The sequence below is a fragment of the Aythya ferina genome (genome assembly GCF_964211825.1).
Source record: "Aythya ferina genome assembly, chromosome: 16".
In the NCBI taxonomy this organism is placed as follows: Eukaryota; Metazoa; Chordata; class Aves; order Anseriformes; family Anatidae; genus Aythya; species Aythya ferina.
The window spans coordinates 9,540,720-9,562,573 of NC_140315.1; the positions used below are offsets into that span (position 1 = coordinate 9,540,720).

General features: G+C 41.7%; 1 protein-coding gene across 13 annotated transcripts in view; it reads left to right on the forward strand.

The window, feature by feature from the left end:
• Positions 1–712: 712 nt before the first annotated feature.
• RBM39 (RNA binding motif protein 39) overlaps positions 713–21,854 on the forward strand; it is a 31,930-nt gene continuing 10,788 nt past the window's right edge. Inside the window, exons 1-14 of one of the 13 annotated variants that reach the window (XM_084538311.1) lie at positions 721–1,061; positions 4,289–4,351; positions 4,574–4,646; positions 5,566–5,921; positions 6,184–6,237; positions 10,125–10,316; positions 15,278–15,343; positions 15,450–15,503; positions 16,916–17,033; positions 17,606–17,758; positions 18,253–18,390; positions 20,227–20,292; positions 21,190–21,394; positions 21,598–21,675. In XM_084538311.1, the coding sequence (XP_084394437.1) occupies positions 6,209–6,237; positions 10,125–10,316; positions 15,278–15,343; positions 15,450–15,503; positions 16,916–17,033; positions 17,606–17,758; positions 18,253–18,390; positions 20,227–20,292; positions 21,190–21,394; positions 21,598–21,675 (1,099 nt within the window). In that variant the 5' untranslated portion in view covers positions 721–1,061; positions 4,289–4,351; positions 4,574–4,646; positions 5,566–5,921; positions 6,184–6,208. The other 12 variants (XM_084538306.1, XM_084538313.1, XM_084538312.1 and 9 more) reach the window with 12 other exon arrangements.

Below are 21,854 nucleotides of genomic sequence, written 5' to 3' on the forward strand. Positions count from 1 at the left end.
TAGGCATCCTCATGTAACTGGCAGAAGCTGTTGTGCTTCTGCACAATTCACACACACACACAAATGATGTGGGAGGAAAAACTACACGGGCACAGTGGCGAGACTCCTACAGTAATAAAACTTTATTTACAAATGGTGCTGGCAAGGAAAGAGGTGACATGACAGATGAAAACCCAGGGGAAGCAGCAGTTGCCACAAATGTACAAGACGAAGGACTGTGACAGGACCCCTCACAGGGAGCTCAGTACTGGACCTCCCAGGAGCACCCTACAGCATTAAGGGCATGGGTGCTCCTGAGCCACAGCCCCAAAAAGAAACTGGGACTCCAAGCCCACAGTATCCAGCACCAGGCCTGCATATGTACTGGTGAATAAACAAAGTCAGTATGCAAACTGCCAGGGCTGCGTGCAGCAGCAACGTCAACCCTTCTAGGGCTCGGAGAACCCGGCGGGACCACAGGGTGCTGAGGAGCGCCTGGGGGACAGGGGCCGCCCTCAGGCGCTGAGGGCGAGAGGCAAAATGGCGGCGCGGCGCTGAGCGCCCGCGGGCCACCCCCGACCTCCCGGTGCGGGCGCGGAGCTCTCGCGAGAACCAAGGCGAGGGAAGGGGCGAGCGAACCCCCCTCCTGGCCCAGGCCTCGCGAGCGCCTGCGTGACGTCTTCCGCCTGCGCTGTCTCGCGAGGCGCGGCGGGCGCGGGGCCTGGCCCGGCCTCTGGGTCTCGCGAGAGCCCCTGCGCCGGGCGCTGGGCGCCCCCGTGCCGCTCGCGGAGCCTACGAGCAGCGAGACGCGGCGGGCGCCATTTCAGGGAGCAGCCGCCGCGGCCGGAGCCGGGGCCCAGCCCGGGTCTGGGGACTGCCCGCCACGGTCGCGCCGCCCCCTCGCCGCCTGCCGCCCCGCGGCTGGCTGAGCGGCGCCGCCCGCTTGCCCCTCGGCCGCCCGGAGAGGGCTCCCGATCGCTCGGGCCCATCCCCCACCGTCAACGCAGCCAGCGCCGGAACCGGGAGCCGCCGCCGCCGGGCCCCGGACGCCCGAACCAGGACCGCATCTGCCCGCGGCGCAGGTAACTGCCGGGCCGGGGCCGGGCCCTGGCGCTGGAGGAGCCGCGGCCTGGCCCGGGGATGGGGGGGTGGGGAGCGCCGTGGCCCAGGCCCGCGGGCGGCCGGGAGGCCCGGGCCCCTCCCGCCGCTGTGGGCGCCTCGCCCCGGCCGGGCGGCCCCGGGGGCTGCCGCCGCGTCCCCTGCCCGTGGCCGCCCCGCGCCTTCGTGTGGAGCCGGAGCGGGCGGCGCCCAGCCTGCCCCCGCCCCGAGCCCCGCGGCCTGGTCGTGCGGGGTTTGGCTGTTTCTACGGCCACGTAGCGGGCGGATCCGGCTGGCCCCGCCGCCGCCTTGTCCCTCCCCGAGTCCCCCCACGATGGCGCTGTGCGGAGTGACCGGCCCCGGCCCGCGCGGGGCTCCGGCCCTGCCGCCGCTGGAGCCCATGGCGGAGCGGGGCGGGGAGGAGCGGAGCGGGCCCGGGGCCCCTCAGGCGTGGGGAGCGGGCGTGGGGCCGGGGACAGGGGCGAACTGCCGGTGGAGGCTTGGGCTGGGCGGTGGGGGAGCAAAGGTCTCCGGCTGGTCCCCCGTACGGTGGAGCTGTCGGAGTGGGGCGGGTGTGGCTGAGAACCCGAACTTGGTTTCGTTTGGATTTGGTCTCGTAGGAAGCAGGGAGAGAATTCTGGGGTGGGAACGTGTTTGGTAGAGGTGTGTGAGTGTAGCCGAAAGCTGTGCTGTCACCCGTACAGCTGAAGTTCTTTGTAACCCCTCCCGATCTTTTCCAGAAGGCTCTTTGCAAAACAAGAGTAGAGTTGTCATTTTTAGCTGTGTCGGTACATAACAAGAACTTCAAATAGGATGTAATCTCGATGTGAAATACTGACCAGATCAGTAGGAGTAAATTTCATGTCTGTTTACGCTTTCTGTTAACCCAGAAAGATTCAAGTATAACTCATTCCTTGTTTGCTGGCTTCTTTTCTGCAGAGATGTCAAGCATATAAAGGTGTGTTGTTTCTGTTCTGGAGGAAGAGGAAAGGCTTTTTAAGAACGATTTTGAGCTTCTTCAGTATTTAATGAAATATATTTGCAAATTATGATTTTTTTATTCATTTCAAATGCATGGACTCTTATTTGTGAGTTTTAATGGAAAACTGTGCACATCGTGATTTTTAGCTAGAATTGCAAAGTCGATAGGTCTGTCACATAAACAGAATTGATGCATTGATGAAAGTTTAGTGTTATTACCAACAAAAGTGTTTTGTGTTGAGTACAGAGTATATAGATTGCTTGGGATGAGAGCAAAGGGCTACCTAATCTGGTATCTCCTCTGTGATAGGGGCTAATAGCAAGTGGCCAAGAAAGAATAGAAACAAAGAACAATCATAGAGAGAAGTATTACTTAGTCATCAGCTAGTTGTGTCTCAAGGTCACAAGGAGGGTCTTTGTTTAATGAAAAGCCTTTTCTGTAAACTTCTGTGTATGTTTATTTGGTGGTGTTTTGTTTTGAAGGCTGTGTGTGTTTTTTTCTTTTCTTTTTTTTTTTCTTTTTTTTTTTTTTTTTTTCAACTACAGCACTCTGGGACAGTGAGTTCCATGGCTGAATTCCTTGTGAATGAGGACCTTTGTTTTGAACTCACACAGATGATAGTTCACTCACTCTTATTTGGGTGAGCGCAATAAAAGTCATTCCTGATTCACGTTTTTGTGCTATTCATGATTTGGCTCTCCCTATTTTGTCCCCCATGCTCCCCGTGGTCATTCCCCTTTAGGATGAGGAATTACATCCCAGGTACAGCTGGTTATGCTAGCACGTATGGAAAAGTAGTTACGGGTGGGAGTTGCCACTGGTGAGGATTGTTTCTTGTAGAAACCAGGGTTTGGCCTGGTGCTTCTTGGTGCTCCTAAAGCATACTAATGTACTTGTTCATACCAAATATTGGCAGAGTAGTAGTGAATTTATCCATATGTGTATATCTATAGGACTTGAAAAGCTACATGTAAATACACTGGTAAAAAGTGATACAGAGCTGTTACATGGAAATGAAGGATAGCCGTACTACTTATAAGTGGTTGCACTACAGCCCAAGAGGTAATAACTTGAAAATGAGGTTAGTGTGCCTTATTAGTTAAGCAATTGAGTATGAACTTCAGTGCTCTGATATCGTTAAAGGAGTGTTTTATTCTTTGATGTACTAATGGGGAAGAGTAACTTCATCCTTAAATGTAGCACAGCTCTGGTATTATAACCTCAGTTCTGAGGTTATGGGAGAACAGTTAAAAGTATCTTGGAAATCTGGAGCCATTTCATTATACTGGGCAAGCGTCTTGCAAGCACAGTTCTTACCAGCAGTATGTGTAACCAAGGTGCAGGAAAATTAACCCAGTTTGGAAAAAAAATATGGCACACATGGAAGAAAATCCTCAATCTTGGGTTGTCTGACTCAGATCTGGAGGCCTGACCTTATTTAGTTTTAGAAAGGAAAAGAATGAAGCTGTTCTAGTAGGAGGTGAGAGGATGTTGAGTCTCTACTTTTCTACTGAGATCTACAGGAGGCTTTTAATAGTGTACCTGCACAGGGAAAGAAAATCAAATGTCAATAGGATTCAGAGTATAATAACCACAAAATGATATTAGGAAGTTGAAGTTGAAAAGTAGTCTGATGTGATAGCTATTACAGGCATGGTGTTTTTTTAAACATGAAATTCCAGATTGGATGGATCTCATGTATGCTTTTGTTAATGCTTGAATCACAGGTTTCTTCTGTGGCCTGCACTGTGCAGGAGGTCAGATTTCTTAAAGGAAATCTAAGTCTTCAGACTAGTAAGTTTGATAGTAGCAAGTGTAAGGAAACGGCAAACAGGTTTGCCTGAACGTTTGTTCTTCATTTGTCTCTCTTGGGTAGTCCTCTGGTCAGGCACTAGAATGTCTTAAGATGGCGACTAGACTCATGTTTCTGCATCGTAAATTATCCCTGCTCTTTGTTTTGGAAGGAACAGGTGGAATACCTCAGGGGTTTCTATTTGCTAATTGTGTTTGGTAGCATTTTTGTTGTTAGCAGCTGTAATTGGTTGGTGCTTGTGTCACATTCTTTAACATCTCACTGGGCGAGCTTCATTCTAGTTCCTGTTGGAAATGTCTTTTGAGACAATGCTGTGAATTTGTGCTGGTGCAATGATGGCCTGTTAAGCAGAGGCTTTTGCAATATAAAGCGCGAAGGTGTTTACCCTCTTAGCTGGATTTTACTTTTTCTTTCAGGTGTCCTGAAAAATGGCTGATGATATTGATATTGAAGCAATGCTTGAAGCTCCTTACAAGAAGGTGAGAAAAATGTGCCATTGAGGTCCTGCTTACCTTAATTTAGCATTATACATGAAACTACTGCTGAACTGTAAACTAACATCCCTGGAGCCCTCGTGATTTATCTTACTGGAGATGCATTACATGTAACTTGCAAGTAAATATATGCTGTTAATGTAATTATATTGTGCAGTAGTTTCACTTCAGCGTGATGAATAAATGCCCATCTATCTCTCTTTGTAGACTTGCCTAACGATATCTCACCTCTACTCCCATGAATTCACCTTTGATTCCAGTGTGAACTGTCAATCATAAGGTAGTAATTGAGTGACGTATCGCTGTACCGTGGTCCCCTAGGTTTAAAAACAAAACAAAAACCAACCAACAACAAAAACCAACCAACCCAAAAACAAAAAACCCAAACAAACAAACAAAAAACAAACCAAAAACCTCTCCTAAAATTGCCAGGTCCAGTTTGGTATAGCAACAAGGTGAATGCAGTGGTTTGGGAAAACAGCAGGGTTCCAAGAATAACCTTTTCACCAGTCCCATGGCAAGTAAATATTTGAACGGTCTGCTCAGTGCAAGAAGAGTGAGACTTGCTTTTAATGCAGAAGACTGGTGATGGTTAATCTTTTAACAGAGCAGGTGGAAATCAATTGCTGAGTGGACGAATTACCTAAATTCTTGGATCCCTGAATAGAACATTCTTAGCAAGTAAAAGACAGTATCACAGTCTGCAGTGTCATTTAAAAAAAAAAAAAAAAGCTCTTGTATTCTTCTGTCCTAGTTGTTCAATTAGTAAATGTCAATTTTGATGCAAATTTTTTTATTGATTAGTGTAGTGACTTCTCTTACCCAAACCAGCAGTGAATGAATACTGTCTTTTTTGTTTTTCACCAAATGGTGGTAAAGTGTTAACATCATGCATGCTTTAGCACTGGTTTCACAAGTAATGTATATAAAGTTTAAGTCATTTAGTAATTGTTCTTCTGATGTAACCATTGTGATTAAATTGTAAAGCAAGTATATAAACTATATAGCAGCTATTGTTAGCCTATTCTGCAGTGTTTCTTACAACCATCTCATGAATTTTGGATGAGCATTTGTAAGTTTTAAATGGTATAGTTTATGTAATATTTAGTAGTTACATAAAATCTTGAAGAGTAATTTGTAAATTGTTATGTTAAAATTCTTGTGTCCTGGTTTAACATGGATATTTTCCATGTAAACAGGTATGGAAATAGGGAATGTTTAGGCTGGACTGGTGGATTATTGATGACTTTCTTGGGAGTCGACGTTACTAAAGCAGTGTGAATCCCTGTTTGCTTCAGGGCGAGATGTGTGACAGAGGTGGCATCAAGCTCTTACAACCCTTCAACGAAAATGAGTGAAGATCTCGGGAATGGCATCGGTCACAGGAAATCGATAGTGGCTGGCTGCTAGCATAGCCACTGGGGCTTAGGCAGAGATAATAGCCTTGGTGCTGATCCGAGGGGCACGCAAACCTTAAACTTCCTCTTACATTTTATAGAAATAACTTAACCACTTGAATGCTGAATTCTACAGGATAATTTAGCCTCTAAACCATGTAAGGAAGTATCTACAATTTAATATACACTTTTAAATGATGTAAGTTTTGCATTTTATAATTGTATGACTTAAAATTAAGCAGCAAAGTGGTTAAACATGGCTAACTAAATTATCTAAATCTTTCCACGTTAAACTGTAAACAAGTAATTTAGTATTAAAATTTTTGTTTTGTATTTTCTTATTCCTATTCCCATTACCCTTTGACCACTTGAAATGTTTCCGCTTCGTCCTCACGATGTTCTTCTATCAACCCTGCTTAGGATGAGAACAAATTGAGCAGTGCCAATGGCCACGAAGAACGCAGCAAGAAGTAAGTATTTTCCCATACTTTGTTTTTGAGGGAGGGGGCTATTTTTCTTTAAAAAAACAAAACAAAACAAAAAACAACTTGAATGCATGTCATTAATGTCCAAGGAAATAAATTGGAATAGCTTGATACTTGGATTTACTGCAGTTGCAGAAATTATGAAATTTTCTTCTTTCACAAATATAGTTACACCCTTGTCAGTGATGTCATCAAATCTGTGGAAACATTTATTGTTTTAACATCAGATAAAAATACAGACTTGGTAGGTTCAGCATGATTTCATCTCTTGTTTTTTTTTGTTTGTTTTAGCAGTGCAGTAAAGTTTGCACTTTAAAAATTGTTTGGTATGAAATTTTAAGCAATTTAGAACAGTTCAAACCGTTTAAAGATGCAGTTGCTTTCTTGAAAGGTTTAGTCGCAGAATCACAGAATATTAAGGATTGGAGAGGACCTTGAAAGATCATCTAGTCCAATCCCCCTGCCAGAGCAGGAACGCCTAGATCAGGTCACAGAGGAGCCTGTCCCAGTGCTGTGTTACCATCAATGTGAAGAAGTTTTGTCTCTTATTTAAGTGGAACCTCCTATATTCCAGCTTGCACGCATTGCCCCACTGTATCGTTGGATGTCACCAAGAAGAGCCTGCCTCCATCCTCCTGACACTCACCCTTTACATATTTATAAACATTAATGAGGTCACCCCTCAGTCTCCTACAAGTTAAAGAGACCCATCTCCCTCAGCCTCTCCCCATAAGGGAGATGTTTCACTTCCTTAATCATTGTTGTGGCTCTGTGCTAGGCTCTCTCAAGCATTTCCCTGTCCTTGAACTGAGGGGCCCAGAGCTGGATGCAGTATTCTGAATGTGGTCTCCCCAGGGCAGAGTAGAGGAGAAGGAGAACTTCTCTTGCCCTACTACCCACAGCCCTTCTGATACACCCCAGGATGCCACCGGCCTTCTTGGCCACAAGGGCACAGTGCTGGCTCATGGTCATCCAGCTGTCCACCAGGATCCCCAGGTCCCTCTCCACTTCACTACTCTCCAGCAGGGCAGTACCCAACTTATACTGATGTCTGGGGTTGTTCTTCCCCAGATGCAGGACTCTATACTTGCCCTCTTTATATTTGAGTATTTTAGTCCTTGATTTATTAATTCGCGTAACAGCTGTGTTTTCTTTATTTGTAATATGTGTTTTCTTTATTTGTAATCCTTTTTAAAAAAAAAAAAAAATCACACTAGAACTTTTTTAAAGAACCATATTATAAGCACACATTCCTTAGGAAGCATTGCTGAAGTGTGCCATTCTTAACTGGTCAGTGACTTAATTCCAGGGTTGGAATACCAACATCAGACTTACGCTGTGAACATCATTCTCATGTTGAATATTGAGACCCCCTGAAACCCTGTCAAAATCAGCTCCTACCCATATTTTTGTTTGGAATTTTTATCTTTTCAGAATACGTAAATAGCTGACATGTAAAAGCCTGCTTTAGTTTGAATGACTAGCCCCAAAATATAAAGTGAGATCAAAAGTAAAATAGTGTTTCCTCATTTTTGGAACTGATTCTCACTGGGTTTGTGGTAGATGAGTTGAATACTAGAATACATTTCAGCTTATAGCCTCTCAGATATTAAAGTGATGGCATTTTTCTTTTTGCTCACAGTCCCATTTTCAGCTTGGTCCTGTGCACTCTGAGTTTATTTTTAATTGAGACAAAGGGTAAATTAAGTTCAGGAAAAAAAAAAAAGGTTACATCATTCTGAAACAGAAGAAAGTTCAGGTGTTTTGATACCATTAGTCTTGCAGTCTGTTTTGTGTGCAGTTTCACCTCTTTCAGCTTTCCTGATAGTACCCATGTGCATATTCAAAAATGTTGATCCTGTGGTGTACCCTTGTTTCAGTTTTGGAGTAGTTACTCCAACTTACTGTATTGCAGTTTTGTGATAGCATGGAGCTTTTTGTCCCAGAGTTGAGATTTTTATGATGCTGTTTTTCACTTAAATCTTGAAAAAATAACACCATTTTGTAAATGCCAAACATCAACAGCTAAAAATGAACATTAATTTCATCTTACAGCAATAGTGATCAAATAATGCTACATTTGTGTTAGGTTCTTAATCTCTTTAGTTTCTCTACAATTTTACTATGTGTCTGTACTATCTATCCAATTTAATTATGTTTGGAAGGTAGAACACAGATCTTCTTGAGAATCTTGGCTGTTAGGATCCTAGCATGCAAACAGGGTTCAGCTCACAGTGGGATAGTGAATGGCTGGTAACTTCTTACTGAAGTCTATCTGTAATTACTAGTTACGGTGTTGCTCGATATATTGAGCTACAGATAAAGTACCTTGAGCTCCAGATGATATTTTGGGGAACTATGATGATATGAGAGTAGGTGATTGAACAACTTCGCTCAGAGGTTGGTGAGGCACTGAAACAGGTTGCCCAGAGAAATTGTGGATGCCCCATTCCTGGAGGTGTTCAAGGCCAGATTAGATGAGGCCTTGGGCAACCTGATCTAGTGGGTGGTGTTCCTGTCTATGGCAGGGGGGTTGGAGCTAGATGTACTTAAACGTCCCTTCAACCCAAGCCATTCTGTGATTTAAGGAGATAGTGGTAAGTTGTGGATCCTAGGAGAGAGACTACACCTCTAACACTGTCCTCCATTGTATTGCAGTAAGAAGTGTGGTTAAGTGCCAGTGATGCAGATCATTTCAATGGTCGGGGTGGTGTGAAAAGGATTCCCAGTACTGGGTTTTGATGCTGCAGTTTCTCTGTACAAAAGTAATAGAGAAACTATTAGGTTATTGTAAAGGAGTCAACAAGTATTGAAACACCTGAATGTTTCACTTTATTATGGCCATCTTCTAGTTCTTAAAACCAAATGACCAAATTTCAAAGTTTGTCTTGAGGGATAATTACTAAGATAGTTGTAATGGGGCTTCCTAGGTAGAGATCAGAGAGCAAAAGCTGCTAATGATGATAGGGCTCAGTTATATGTGGAACTGAGAGATCTTTACTGTAGTAACTGAACCTAACTAGGAGTCTTAGTTTATAGATGGCAGTAGAAAGTAATAGCAAAGAAGAACTCTCTTTTGAAGAAGGGGGTGGGGGGGTACATACAAAGATTTTAGATGTAAAAGTGTAGTATGCATACGTAGATACCTTAAAAACTGGGAGATGGGAAACTTTTGCAGGCTGAGACTGAGATAGGGGAAAAAAAAATCCACGGATAATCCAAATGTAGTATGCAAGAATGAAACAGTGGCTCAGTGATTCTCAAATATGAGATACAATTGACTTAAAGGTACGCACCAAACCTGTAAGAGCCACAGATGTAGAAAAGCAAGTGGCTTAGCAAGGAGTGGAGTAGCAAGTAGGAATCTTAAAGTAGAAGCAAAACTCTTAGGCAACATGCTAAAACTGGTGGCAGACTATCAGCAGAAACAGCCTTCCTTTTCCTCACTTTTTTTCTGGTGTTTTGTTGTACTTTGCTATAAAAATAGCGAGTTATTCTTAGCTTTGTCATGGTATATTTAAAATCTTTGAGAGATGACACATGAACTACTGCATTTAGTACACACTAGTTCTAATACACTAAATAATTTTTCAGTCCTGTTACTCTAACTGTAAGCATGCTTTGATTACAAAAATAAAATGAACAAAATGTTTCAGAGCACTTTATCTTGCTCATGATGAATTTTAAAAGGCTTCTGATGTTCTTAACCACCCATTTAACTAAAAGATTGATACAAATAGCAAGAAGTAGCAACTTTTTCTTATTAATGTCTCTAGTGTTCTGTTAGAAGAGCTGTAGAATGTGTATAAATAATGGAACTGATGATACTGAGCTGCATTTGTAACAAGAGTTGCTTTTCCCTTCCCTTCTCAGGAGAAAAAAGAGCAAGAGCCGAAGTCGAAGTCATGACAGAAAGAGGAGCAGAAGCAAGGAACGCAAGCGGAGCCGAGACCGGGAAAGAAAAAAGAGCAGAAGCCGGGAAAGGAAGCGGAGCAGAAGCAAAGAACGCAGACGCAGCCGTTCTAGAAGTAGAGACCGCAGATTCAGAGGCCGCTATAGAAGTCCCTAGTAGGTTACTTACGTCAAATTGCATGTGTCTTGCCTTAGTGTACGATGTGAGAGCTTAAAGTCTCATGGTCTTTCTATATTGGCTGCTAATTGCCTCAAGGAAGGGAGTGAGAGGTTAAGGCTGAAGATGGTTCAGTAAATATGGGGAAAAAAAAGAGGAGGACAGTGACATACCTCATTCCTCTTACTAGTTTTTATTTTTATCTAAATGCAGTATTCCTGTCAGTACTCTGGGAATGCAGACAAAAATGCTGGAGGTCTCAGGGTCTCATTTGGCACGAAGCCACCTACATGTTGGTGTTTTCATACTGCAAATATGCTGCATCTGCAGGCTGTGCATGGCATTTCCTGTGCTGTCATCAGTCCTGTGTACTGATCAGCCCTGCTCTGTGTTTCAACCTGGTATGTCTTTTTGGTATGAGGACTTCTGGAGCTCTGGGCTTCAGCTCCAAAGATAGCAGCAATGCACAGTTAGCTTGTGTTCTGTAGCTTTTTGGCACCTGCAGAATTACAGGAGGTAGCTGGAGTGTGGTCCTGTTGAGGCTCCAGGCTGCCTTATTAACAGAGGAGCCCCAGTCAAGATCTCTTGCCCTCCTTTCTGTTGGGGCCTGCCAGTCCTCTTATTTCTGATGTGGTGGTGTATGAAGGAGAATGCTGTTCTTCTGATGAGTTAGCTTGGAGTCAGTGCCTTCTGTTTGTGGTGGAAGGGTTTTCTTTGTTTTTCCTGTCATCACTGGGTGCAAGTTCTCCACCTGGAGAAATTCAGGAGCTTCAGCATCCTTGTCATCCGAAATATATTCCCTTAGGTAGAAGCTGAAAGTATGCAAGTTACTACAATAACCCGTGCCTATTTTGATGCATCCAGGTGTGTTGTACAAGGAAGGTATACAATTATGAGAGGATTTCTGCATTCTTACGGTATTTCTCCCTAGCTGTTCCGGGCAATTTCTTTGCTATTGAAAGATAGTGAACAAAAAGACCAGATATTCTAGTATCCCCTAGGGGGAGGCTACTAGAATACTTATTGGTTTGGCAACATTGCATTCTTTACTTCAATAACCAAGTAGAATTCAGCTTTTAAATCAGCTTAGTGTAAGAGAGAGATAGGGCAACTAACTGCCTGCATCCCAGAGGCATTGGCAGTGATTGTTGGGTGGCCAGCAGTTAGCTGTAGTTCCTCTGCAGCTCATGGATGATGCTTCTGAAACGATAGATGTGTGGAGATGACATTAAAATTCTAGGGTTTGTTCAGAAGATACAAAAGAGAAGGACCTCCTTTGGAACAAAAAAAAAGGCTCTGCATTTAAGTTCTGTACAGTGGATGCTGACCTTTGCGAAGTCATTAGTTCTGGAGGGGAAGTCTCCTGCATCACAAGCCTCCTTTCTCCATCTACCTTTGAATCTACCAAAAATGATGCTTCCATGTGAGGAAAGATTCTCTATTATCAGTGCAATTAGATCCATGTTTGATAAGTGACAAGCAGACTGCCTAATGAAATGAAAATATCACCTGTTAGATGGAGAGTTCGCATCTGGAGTCTCACCTTGTGGGGCTGTTCAGACAGTTCTGAGCTGGCGTTACTGCAGGTGGTGTTGGCTGCTGCATCTCGTTCAGAATACTTCCTGGTTGTATTCTTTGCTCACTCTTCATCCTCTGATCTTTAAACTGGAAGATGTTCTCGCTGCCAGTGGTCACGCATCTCTGCAATGCTGGAGAGTGGATGTCTGTATAGTGTAGATAACGGTGAAGGAAAAGGAGAACAGTGTGGCATGGAGAACTTGAGGACGTTGAATTTGTTGTCTTGAAGTGTGATATAGTCATAAAACATTGTAACTTTTCAAAATTGTGGTTGGATTTCATTTATGAGTATTTTAGTAGGTTTACTTGGCAAAGTTTTGGTAGCAGGGGGCCATAGGGGTGGCTTCTGTGAGAAGAATCCAGAAGCTGCCCCACATTAGATAAGGGCCCCACCACTGGCCAGGGCCAATAAGTAATGTTGTTTGTGCCTCTGTGAGAGCATATTTAAGATAGATTTAAAAAAAATAATAAAAAAAAAAAGCAACTGCTGAGGAACAGCAGCTGGGAGAAGAGTGAGGAGTGAGAAAAAGCCCTACGGACACCAAGGTCAGTGAAGAAGAAGGGCAGGAGTTGCTCCAGGTGCTGGAGAAGTTCTCCTCTGGCAAGGCCCATGGTGAAGCAGGCTGTCCCCCCACAGCCTATGGAGTACCATGGCGGGGCAGATCTGCACACTGCACCCTTGGAAGGGACCACAGTGGAGCCGGTGGATGTGGCCTGGAGGAGGCTGTGGCCTGTGGAGAACCACCACAGGAGCAGGTTCCATGCTGGAGCTGCAGCCTGTGGAGAGGGGACCACGCAGGAGCACGTGACCTGGCAGGAGCTGCTGCCTGTGGGAAGCCCACATAGGATTAGTTCAGGAAGGACGGCATCCTGTGGGAGGGACCCCACGCTGGAGCAGGGACAGAGTGACTGAGGAGTGTTGTAGACTGACTGTAACCCCCCTGCACTGCTCAGGGGAAGGAGGTGGAAGAGGGTGGATGGGGGGGAAAGGAGTCTTTGGTTTCTTTCCTTTGTTCCTCACTTCTCTAGCTTGTTAGTAATAGGCAATAAATCTTGGTGTCTCCCTACTCTGAGTTTCTTTTGTCCATCACAATAATGTGAAAGCTGAATCTTTACTAGTTGTCTTCTCATCATGCAGGTTTAGGAAAATATTTACCTAGCTGTGCTTTTGTTATATGTGGGGCTTCATACATTTGATTTATGAAGAAGGGAACCCCCAGACATAAAGATTAATTGCTTGTGAATCAGTGCTTTATTATGTATGAAGCATGAACCAGAGAATGACTGCAAAAAGTTCTTGCAGAGGCAGTAGGAGAAAAAATTTCCGAGATCTACAGTTTTACAAGCAGATCTCTGTAGAACAACGCAAAGAAATGCATTTGTCAGATACTGTTGAAAAAAGATCTTCAGAAGTTCACTCAGGCCATCATACTGCCTCAGCTTCTGAGGCCTTCCTGTTCACTCTGTTATGCCTTTACTTTGCTGTTTTTTTTAATGTTCCTCCCCATCTGTCTTGTAAATACTGCTTGTTTGTCAAGTGTGAAGATGGATGCATTTTTTTCATGATCAGAAGTCATGCATTATTTGAAAACTTACTCTTTATCTTATTTTTTTTTTCCACTGGGTTTGAGCAAGTATGTAATAAGAAATCATTTCTTGGTATTTCCTTAAAAGTCATGGTCTTGGTTGTTAACCCTTGGTTAGTTGGTCTGCATGTTACATTCTGAAGATGAGGCTCACTGTAGTCAGTCATGCTGCATATGAATTGAAATGTACAACACAGTGTGAAGGTACAGGGGTAATTCCTTCTAATAAACCTCTAAAACCAGTGTTGATGTTTCCAGATGCAGCTTTTGGCAGTACATATTACAGACACTGGAGAACCTGAATAGGTGCTCCCAGCAGCCATTCATTGAACTTGAGTAGGAACTGTAGTATTTTACTGAAGGCATTTTGCAGCAGCTGTTCTCATCCACCATACTACCTAGTATGTGCCTGTTTGTTTTTTTGTTTTTTTCTTGTATGTTCTTTTCTTTGTATGCTCTCATAACAAATAGTTAATAAACTGTCTGATTCTTCCCTCCTCCCCCGCCCCCCAGTGGTACATAGAGCCATCTTTTCTTTCCCTGAAGTGGGTCAGCATGGTTTTGGATTTTAGCCTGCTACTTCCACTTGTTCCGGTGTCATGGCATGTTTAGAATGGGCATCCTCCTTGTCGTGGATGCTGAGCTTAACTGTCAGCATTGCTGTTCCCCTGGGTAGGAAAAAGACCTGGCTGGCTACATGGATTAAGTGAAAGACTACTTAATGTCTTCAGACCACTGTATCTTTGAGGGTGTCTTCATATCAATTTATAGCCTCAGAGGAAAGAATTAATTCTGTGCAGATGAAAAGGCTGAACCCCCCCCCTACCCCCCCCCCAGCATTCAGTTTGTGCAGTAGTGCCCCTGCTGCTCAGTTGATACGCACGAAGAATGTTAACAGGTGGTGGTCTTTGCTTTGGATCTACAAGGAGATCAAGTTCAGGGAGAACATGATACATGTAGGAGGAATCTTACTACTTGCGTCACAGTTTGTTACTCTCTGCCGTGATAACGAGCAAGAGGACTGCCTCAGTGTGGAGGGAATGGTCAGATGACCATCTGTTGTAATAGCCTCTCTGAGGCCTGGTGAACTAAAATTAAAATCAGCCAAGAGATTGAATTCCTATTGTGGTGGCATAACTATATAAGGTTTACTGGCTTAAATGGTTCTGTGCTTTGATGTCCATTAAAAACTTTACTTAAAGGAAGCTTCATTTATATATATGTAGTGCTTGGTAGTGGTTGCAGTTGAGTCAAAGACTAGTGAATTTCCAAGAATCTTTCACTTGCTAGTATCTGCAAGCAGCTACTTGGGTTTCCACTTGCATCTTAAACCTCATGAAGCTTTCAGTTTTAAGATGTTATACCTGAGCGAGTAGTTCTGCCAGCACTACTTTGCTCAAAATTGAGGCTGAGTTCCAGGCGATAAAGGCACTGCTTTGCTGTCATCATCGGAATGCATGTGGACAAATGTATAAATAAGATCACAACAATAACTGTAGTTCAGAGTACTCTGCATACACAAATGCTGTCTGGCTCTGGCTTTAGTTCTTTCTTGGAATCCTGCTTATTCTGAGTTTTTTTTGTGATGCATATGAACCTGAGCAGGAAGCATATTGTATGCGTGGTGGTTTAGAGTGTTATGCATAGCTTATGCATGCTATGGGCAATGCTAATGAAAATGTTTACAAGTTCAACTGGAAGGGTGGGTGAATGCTGTTAATGTATTGTGAGTACAAGCAGGAAATCTTGAATTCAGTTACTCTGGTAAGTAATGTCTGTCTTTGCTTTTGCCGTAGTTCTGGTCCAAAATTCAACAGTGCCATCAGAGGGAAGATTGGTCTGCCTCACAGCATCAAATTAAGGTTCTGAGTTTTCTCTACTTTTTACTGCATCATTAATATGTTTTCTTTATAGTAAGACCAGTATATTTGAAGTTTTTTGGTAATCTTGTTGTTAATCTCTTTACAGCAGACGAAGATCCAGAAGCAAAAGTCCTTTCAGAAAAGACAAGAGTCCTGTTAGGTAGTTATTTTTTGCATGTTTACTTTTTTTACCCACCCTCAAGTGAAGCTGGAAAAGTAATGCTGAAATAATGCATGACCACTTGCTGTCTGACATACAGTCACAAGTAATGCTGGAATTACTCGTTCAGAAAGCCCATGAAAGGAGAGCATTAAAAATAGGTTGTTTTCTCCCTCCCTGTGTTACAAACTGCCACCTCCCCTCCAGTTATCAGTGTACAATTGCAAATAATATCAATTTGCAAAACATGTCTTGCTTTGCTTGTCATATTCCTGTATTTCCAAGCTTTTACAAGTTAATTCTAATTAATGTTAAGTAGCTTTTCTGTTAAATCTTACTAATACTAAATAGAGAATTAAAAAGTACTGTGAAAATGCCTTTTTTTTTCTAATCACTATTGATGTTATTTGTAGAGAAGCCAGGTAACTTTGAAATCCAGAAAGTGCTTATTCATTCTTAAGCTTTTCAATTAAGGGGCTTTGATTTAGATAGCTGCTAGTAAGATTATTTGCTATATTAATACAGCTAAATTTAAACAATCCTGCACGCTTTTTCACTTACTAGTAAAGTCTTACTGAGATAATTTAAAATTTTCTTGCGTATTCTCAGTGTTTTTTTTAACATAGATACATATAAGTATAAAGAATTACACTACTGAAAACTCAATCCAGGATCTGGCATATTAATTCTATACTGTACTTAAGTGCAAGTCTTCTTTTTTTTTTTTTTTAGCATTGAATCTTCAACAGTTTAAAAGTGATGCATCTGACTGATTTCAGCTGGTGTTCAGTATTAAAATAGAACACTGATCTCTTCTAGTGTCTGGGCTGACAGTAATTATTCACTATTCATGCTTTTTTTCTGGGTTAACAGGCTAAAACTATAAAAAGGTGAGGACTGGGGGTTCTGTTTGTGTAGATGTCAGTGTTCATGCTCTGACTGAAGTGACTGGCTGTATATAACGCTACAGTTTACAAAGCCAGTAAAAAAAGAAAATACTGCTTGTCTGATGGTTTAGATGGCTGGTCTGTGATAATTAATCCTGTTTTCTTTGTTTTCCTGTCCTTTCATCTCATCTTCTCAACTGCATACTCCTTAGTGGTACTCTTACCTGTTCAAGAGAGTAGCAAATTGACAGTCTCTGCTTAGGTGGGGCTTCTGAACTTAAAATACGGTTTCCCAGTCACACTTAATGCTTACAGTCATGCTTTTCCAGTCATGCTTAATGTTTACACAACGTTTATTCACATGAAAGAAATGTTACATTAGTATTAGGTTTTCAATTCTTGTCCTTTTTTAATATCGCAGGTGGTTTTTTACCACCAGACTTCAAAACACTGATACCCCTGCATGGCTAAAAGTTTAAATGAGTTATCTTAGGTTATTTTTTAATGTACCTTTCTGCTTTTCAGAGAACCTATTGATAATCTTACCCCTGAAGAGAGGGATGCTCGAACAGTATTCTGCATGCAGCTAGCTGCGAGAATTCGACCAAGAGATTTGGAAGAATTTTTCTCTACAGTAGGGAAGGTAATTATAGAGAAGTTAAAGTGATTCTGAATACTTCCTCAAGTTATCCTAGTTCAGAATTGATATTTTACAGAATGGTAAGCTAGTGGCTTTCTGGAGATTCTTGTACAGGAAAGTAACTTACCAAGAGTTAATGATTCATCGTGTTATGTGATGCAAAATACCAGGGATGCATTTCTGGTTCAAACAACTTCAGTTTTCAGAACTTCTGGTCTTTTGCAGATGGGCCTGCCAGTTGCAGTATAGTATTAATTTTAGCTTAACTTCTAATTTTGAAAAATAATATCTATTCCATCAGCTGTAAGGTTCTGGTATAAAGCATTATAGTGCTGCAGGTGTTCTGTCAACCCTTTTTCTGTGGCATTCAACTATATTCAACTTTGAATCATAGCTTTTAATGCTAGCTTTCTGGGATGTGTTTGTTAGGATAGTTAGATGCTATTCTAGATTTGCAGCATGATTACAAAGCTGTTGTCTTTGCAAGTAATTGTTAATATCTCTCTGGGAGCTGGACTGTATTGGCTATTTTCCTGGTGTAGCTCTATAACATCGTGTCTGTATTTGTCTTTTAGGTTCGTGATGTGCGAATGATTTCTGATAGAAATTCCAGGCGTTCAAAGGGAATTGCTTATGTAGAATTTGTTGATGTTAGTTCAGTACCTCTGGCAATAGGACTAACTGGACAGAGAGTCTTGGGTGTACCAATTATTGTACAAGCATCACAGGTAAGGACTTGATAAACCTAACTTTTTAACCATGTTGAGTGGTTATTCTGTTATCTTGCTAGTAAAGTTAATATTTGAAAATTTGATTGTCATTGAACACTTGGAAAACCATAACAAGAATGGTTAAATAATTTATTTATAAATGGACTTTGGGTTCCAGTAGCTGACAGACAAATTAAAGCAACTCAAACTGGTAAAAGATGCATTTTGAAACTAATGATGCTAAGAAAACAGTAAGAACAAAATCGTGATAGTGTTACAAAATCATAGTATATAGTATGTGTATGTATATAAAAAAGCAAAGTGACAATTTACTAGGCACAGGCCAGAATTTTGCACAAAGTCGTCCAGTTTGAAGACTTGAGACTTGTATCTCTATACTTTTGTCATGGTTTTGGCTCTTGTATTTTAAATTAGTCAGGTAGGCAGTATGCAGATAATTGAAATTATTATTATTATTTTACATAATTTTTCTTTTTTTTTTTTTTCTATAGGCAGAGAAAAACAGAGCAGCAGCAATGGCAAATAATTTGCAGAAGGGCAGCGCTGGTCCTATGAGGCTCTACGTAGGATCGTTACACTTCAACATAACTGAAGATATGCTTCGAGGAATTTTTGAGCCATTTGGCAGGGTAAATTTTGATTTGGCACTGGTGGTGTTTATCTGAAAAACCTACATTAGATGTAGAGCACTCAAATATCTTCTGGAAATAATTAGCAACTGCAAAATGTTAGCTTCACGTCCTCAACTATTCTGTACCTCTGTGTCCACAAGTCTTTCGATACTGAGTTAGTATTTGAGAGCAAATGAGAACCACGATATGTGAGGTGGTCCAGTGATTTTTGACCTGATGGTCTTATATGATGGAAAGCTGAGAATCCAATGAGTACCTAAAATTACTTAGAATCAAGTCTTGTTCACTGTAATTTTGTAGTAGTTCAATCAGTTTCTGAAGGGTTCTGTCTTAATTTTTGACTCACATTGTTAACCTTTGCAGTGTGTCCCTTCCTGCCCTCTTCCCTTTCTTTACACTCCTGATCAGTGAGTCCCAGTTTATGAAAGTGAGCAGATTGAATCTGAACTTTCCATTGGAGACCTAATAAATACTAGTACAGCACTGTGCTAACTAAGGCATCCTGGGTATATCATTATTAGATAAAGTAAAGGTAATATATGCAGTACGCTGCTTAAATATTTTTTGTCAATCCCATTCATATTTTTCATACTGTTAAGATATTAACAGTGCTTCATAAATATCATAACAGTAATTTTTAGATGCTTTGTTGAGATTAAGTATGTGTATCTCTTTAATTCAGTTGCACGAAAGCCTAGACAATTACAGCAGTTCATTAAATTGTAATTCACATGGCTGTTCTCATGTTTTTTTCTCTCAAGGTCTGGCAGTAGGATTAATGTAGATTAGGAGGTTTACATAAAGAGCTGTGAAAGCTTTTTCCTTCTCTTAATTCCATGTACTCTGGTCTTAAGCTCAGTTCTCCCTCTCACTTCTGTGTTGCTGTCTCTTTCCAGCACAGTTTTCATGGCTCTAGGATGACTTATTGAATTTAAAACACACGAGTAACTAAATTTTTAAGAGTTACCATATACCAATAATTATTCAAAACAGGCATGCTTCTCTTAAACCCTCTGGTCAGTTACGCAAACTGCATTTCTTTGTCAAATGGAGTTCCTTGGCACATGAGGTGCCATGACTATATTGTTTCAGTTAGTATTTCATAGAATCATAGAGTGGCTCGGTTTGAAAGGGACCTGAAAGATTATCTAGTTCCAACCCTCCTGTCATAGGGATGCCACCCACTAGACCACATTGCCGATCTAACCTGGCCTTGAACACCTCCAGGGATGGGGGATCCACAACCTCTGCGGGCCACCTGTTCCCATGCCTCACCACCCTCCGAATGAAGAATTTCCTCCTAACCTCTGATCTATATCTCTCCTTTTTTAGTTCCCCCTTGTCTTGTCATTATCCAATTGCACAAAGTCCGTCATTGTTTTTATAAGCCCCCTTTAAGTATTGAGAAGCCACAGTGAGGTCACTCTGGAGCCTTCTCCAGGCTAGACAGCCCCAGCTCTCTCAGCCTTTGTAGGAGAGGTGCTCTGGCCCCTTGATCATCTTCATGGACCTCATCTGGACCCATTCTAACAAATTGATATCCTTGATGCTGTCTGCTCATTGTCTGCTAGAATGTCGCGTAAGACCAAGCCTCTGCCTGCAGCTGGAGTTCCTTTAAATAACAAGTTGTGTATCACCCTTATGTTTGCCTGTTTCAGTTTGTGTGTCAAAGTACATATCTAGCTGCCTCTATACTAAGTTTGATTAGAGGAACGAATGAGGAACTGATTTTAAAAAAAAGTGGTTTCACGTTAATGTATGTATATTTGGCAGACTGTCTACAGGTTTTGTTCCAAAATGTTTGGTAATTAATAGTCTTATTCTTATTTTTAGATCGAAAGCATTCAGCTGATGATGGATAGTGAAACTGGACGTTCAAAAGGATATGGATTTATTACGGTATGACTAGAATTATCAAACTTTTTATAGAGAACTTGAATATAACCTTTTCATGTAGCAAGTGTAGCTTGGTTAAATCTCACTTAAGTCTCATTTTAGAAATTTCTTGTGTGACATGCAACAGTGGCCTGCCTTTCTTTCTTTTTGACAGTTCTTTATGGGTTTTATGATTGAACAATGCACATATTTAGAATGGAATAGCAGATTCGATGATCGGTGCCTGTAAAGCAATTCCATTTTTGCAGGCAAGGATACTAGCAAAAGCTACATTTTTCACAGTATTGTGAAAATGATCAAATTCAAGTTTTTATAGGGAAATCAAATTCCAGAGTCTAAAACTTAAGGTTGAAAACATCTTTCCTTTCCCCTTTGCGCTCGATACTTAATTTTCTGAACTTAGGTGTGTTAACTGACCTGACACCTGACAGTTTGTGATGAAAGAAATGTCTCTGCCTGGGACCTTTGGCACTTGGAGACAAATAAATCAGGCCTGACTTCATAACTGATACTTGATGCTTTTAATGCTGACAACATACTTACATTTTTAATTCCTGATGCAGAACATCTGCTAGGAGTAGTCAGTAAATGCATAACAGTTACAAAATTATGAAAGAAGTGACTGTCCTTGGAAAGTGTTAAAAGACAACTGCAGCCATGACTTTTGTTGACAGCAGTATCTAGATATTCTAGCTTCAACAATAATATGTTGTGTATGTACCCAACCTCATCTGTGTTTGGTTAAAACTGAAAATATGGAGCACATCTATGGTAGCTTGTAGCTATTGTTATTTTTAATGTAATGTTTTTCACGTTTATGTAACTGGATCTCAAATGTAACAAAAGTGCTGCTGAGTAGTGCAGGCAATATTACTAAATATATATTTTTCCAATCTACAGTTCTCAGACTCTGAGTGTGCCAAAAAAGCTTTGGAACAACTCAATGGATTTGAGCTGGCTGGTAGGCCAATGAAAGTTGGGCACGTAACTGAGCGCACTGATGCTTCCAGTGCTAGCTCATTTTTGGACAGTGATGAGTTGGAACGGACTGGAATTGACTTGGGAACAACTGGTCGCCTTCAGTTGATGGCAAGGCTTGCAGAGGGTATGTATGGGGATAAATAAGAAATGCATGAAAATACAGTTTTGCAGAATTTGGATTAATGCATCCCAACAAATATTCTGCATGTAACAATTTGTAAGCAATAGTAATTTTTGAAAATAGTAATTTCTGATACTTCAGTTACTGCATCCATGACTGAGTAAAAAGTGCTTGCTACAAGGTGTATGTTCTTGTGCCCTTTTCAGGTACTGGTTTGCAGATTCCCCCAGCTGCACAGCAGGCTCTGCAGATGAGTGGATCATTGGCATTTGGAGCTGTGGCAGGTAAGAAATAATTGCCTAAATATTTTAGAAAAATAAATAATTATAATTTTGAGATGAGGTACCAAAATCCATCTTCTGATCTTTTAAGATGGAAACATAGATACCACAGCATGTTTTACAAATTGTGGAAGTTCTCAAATCCATGAGCATATAAACAGTGTATAACAGCTTTGATGGGT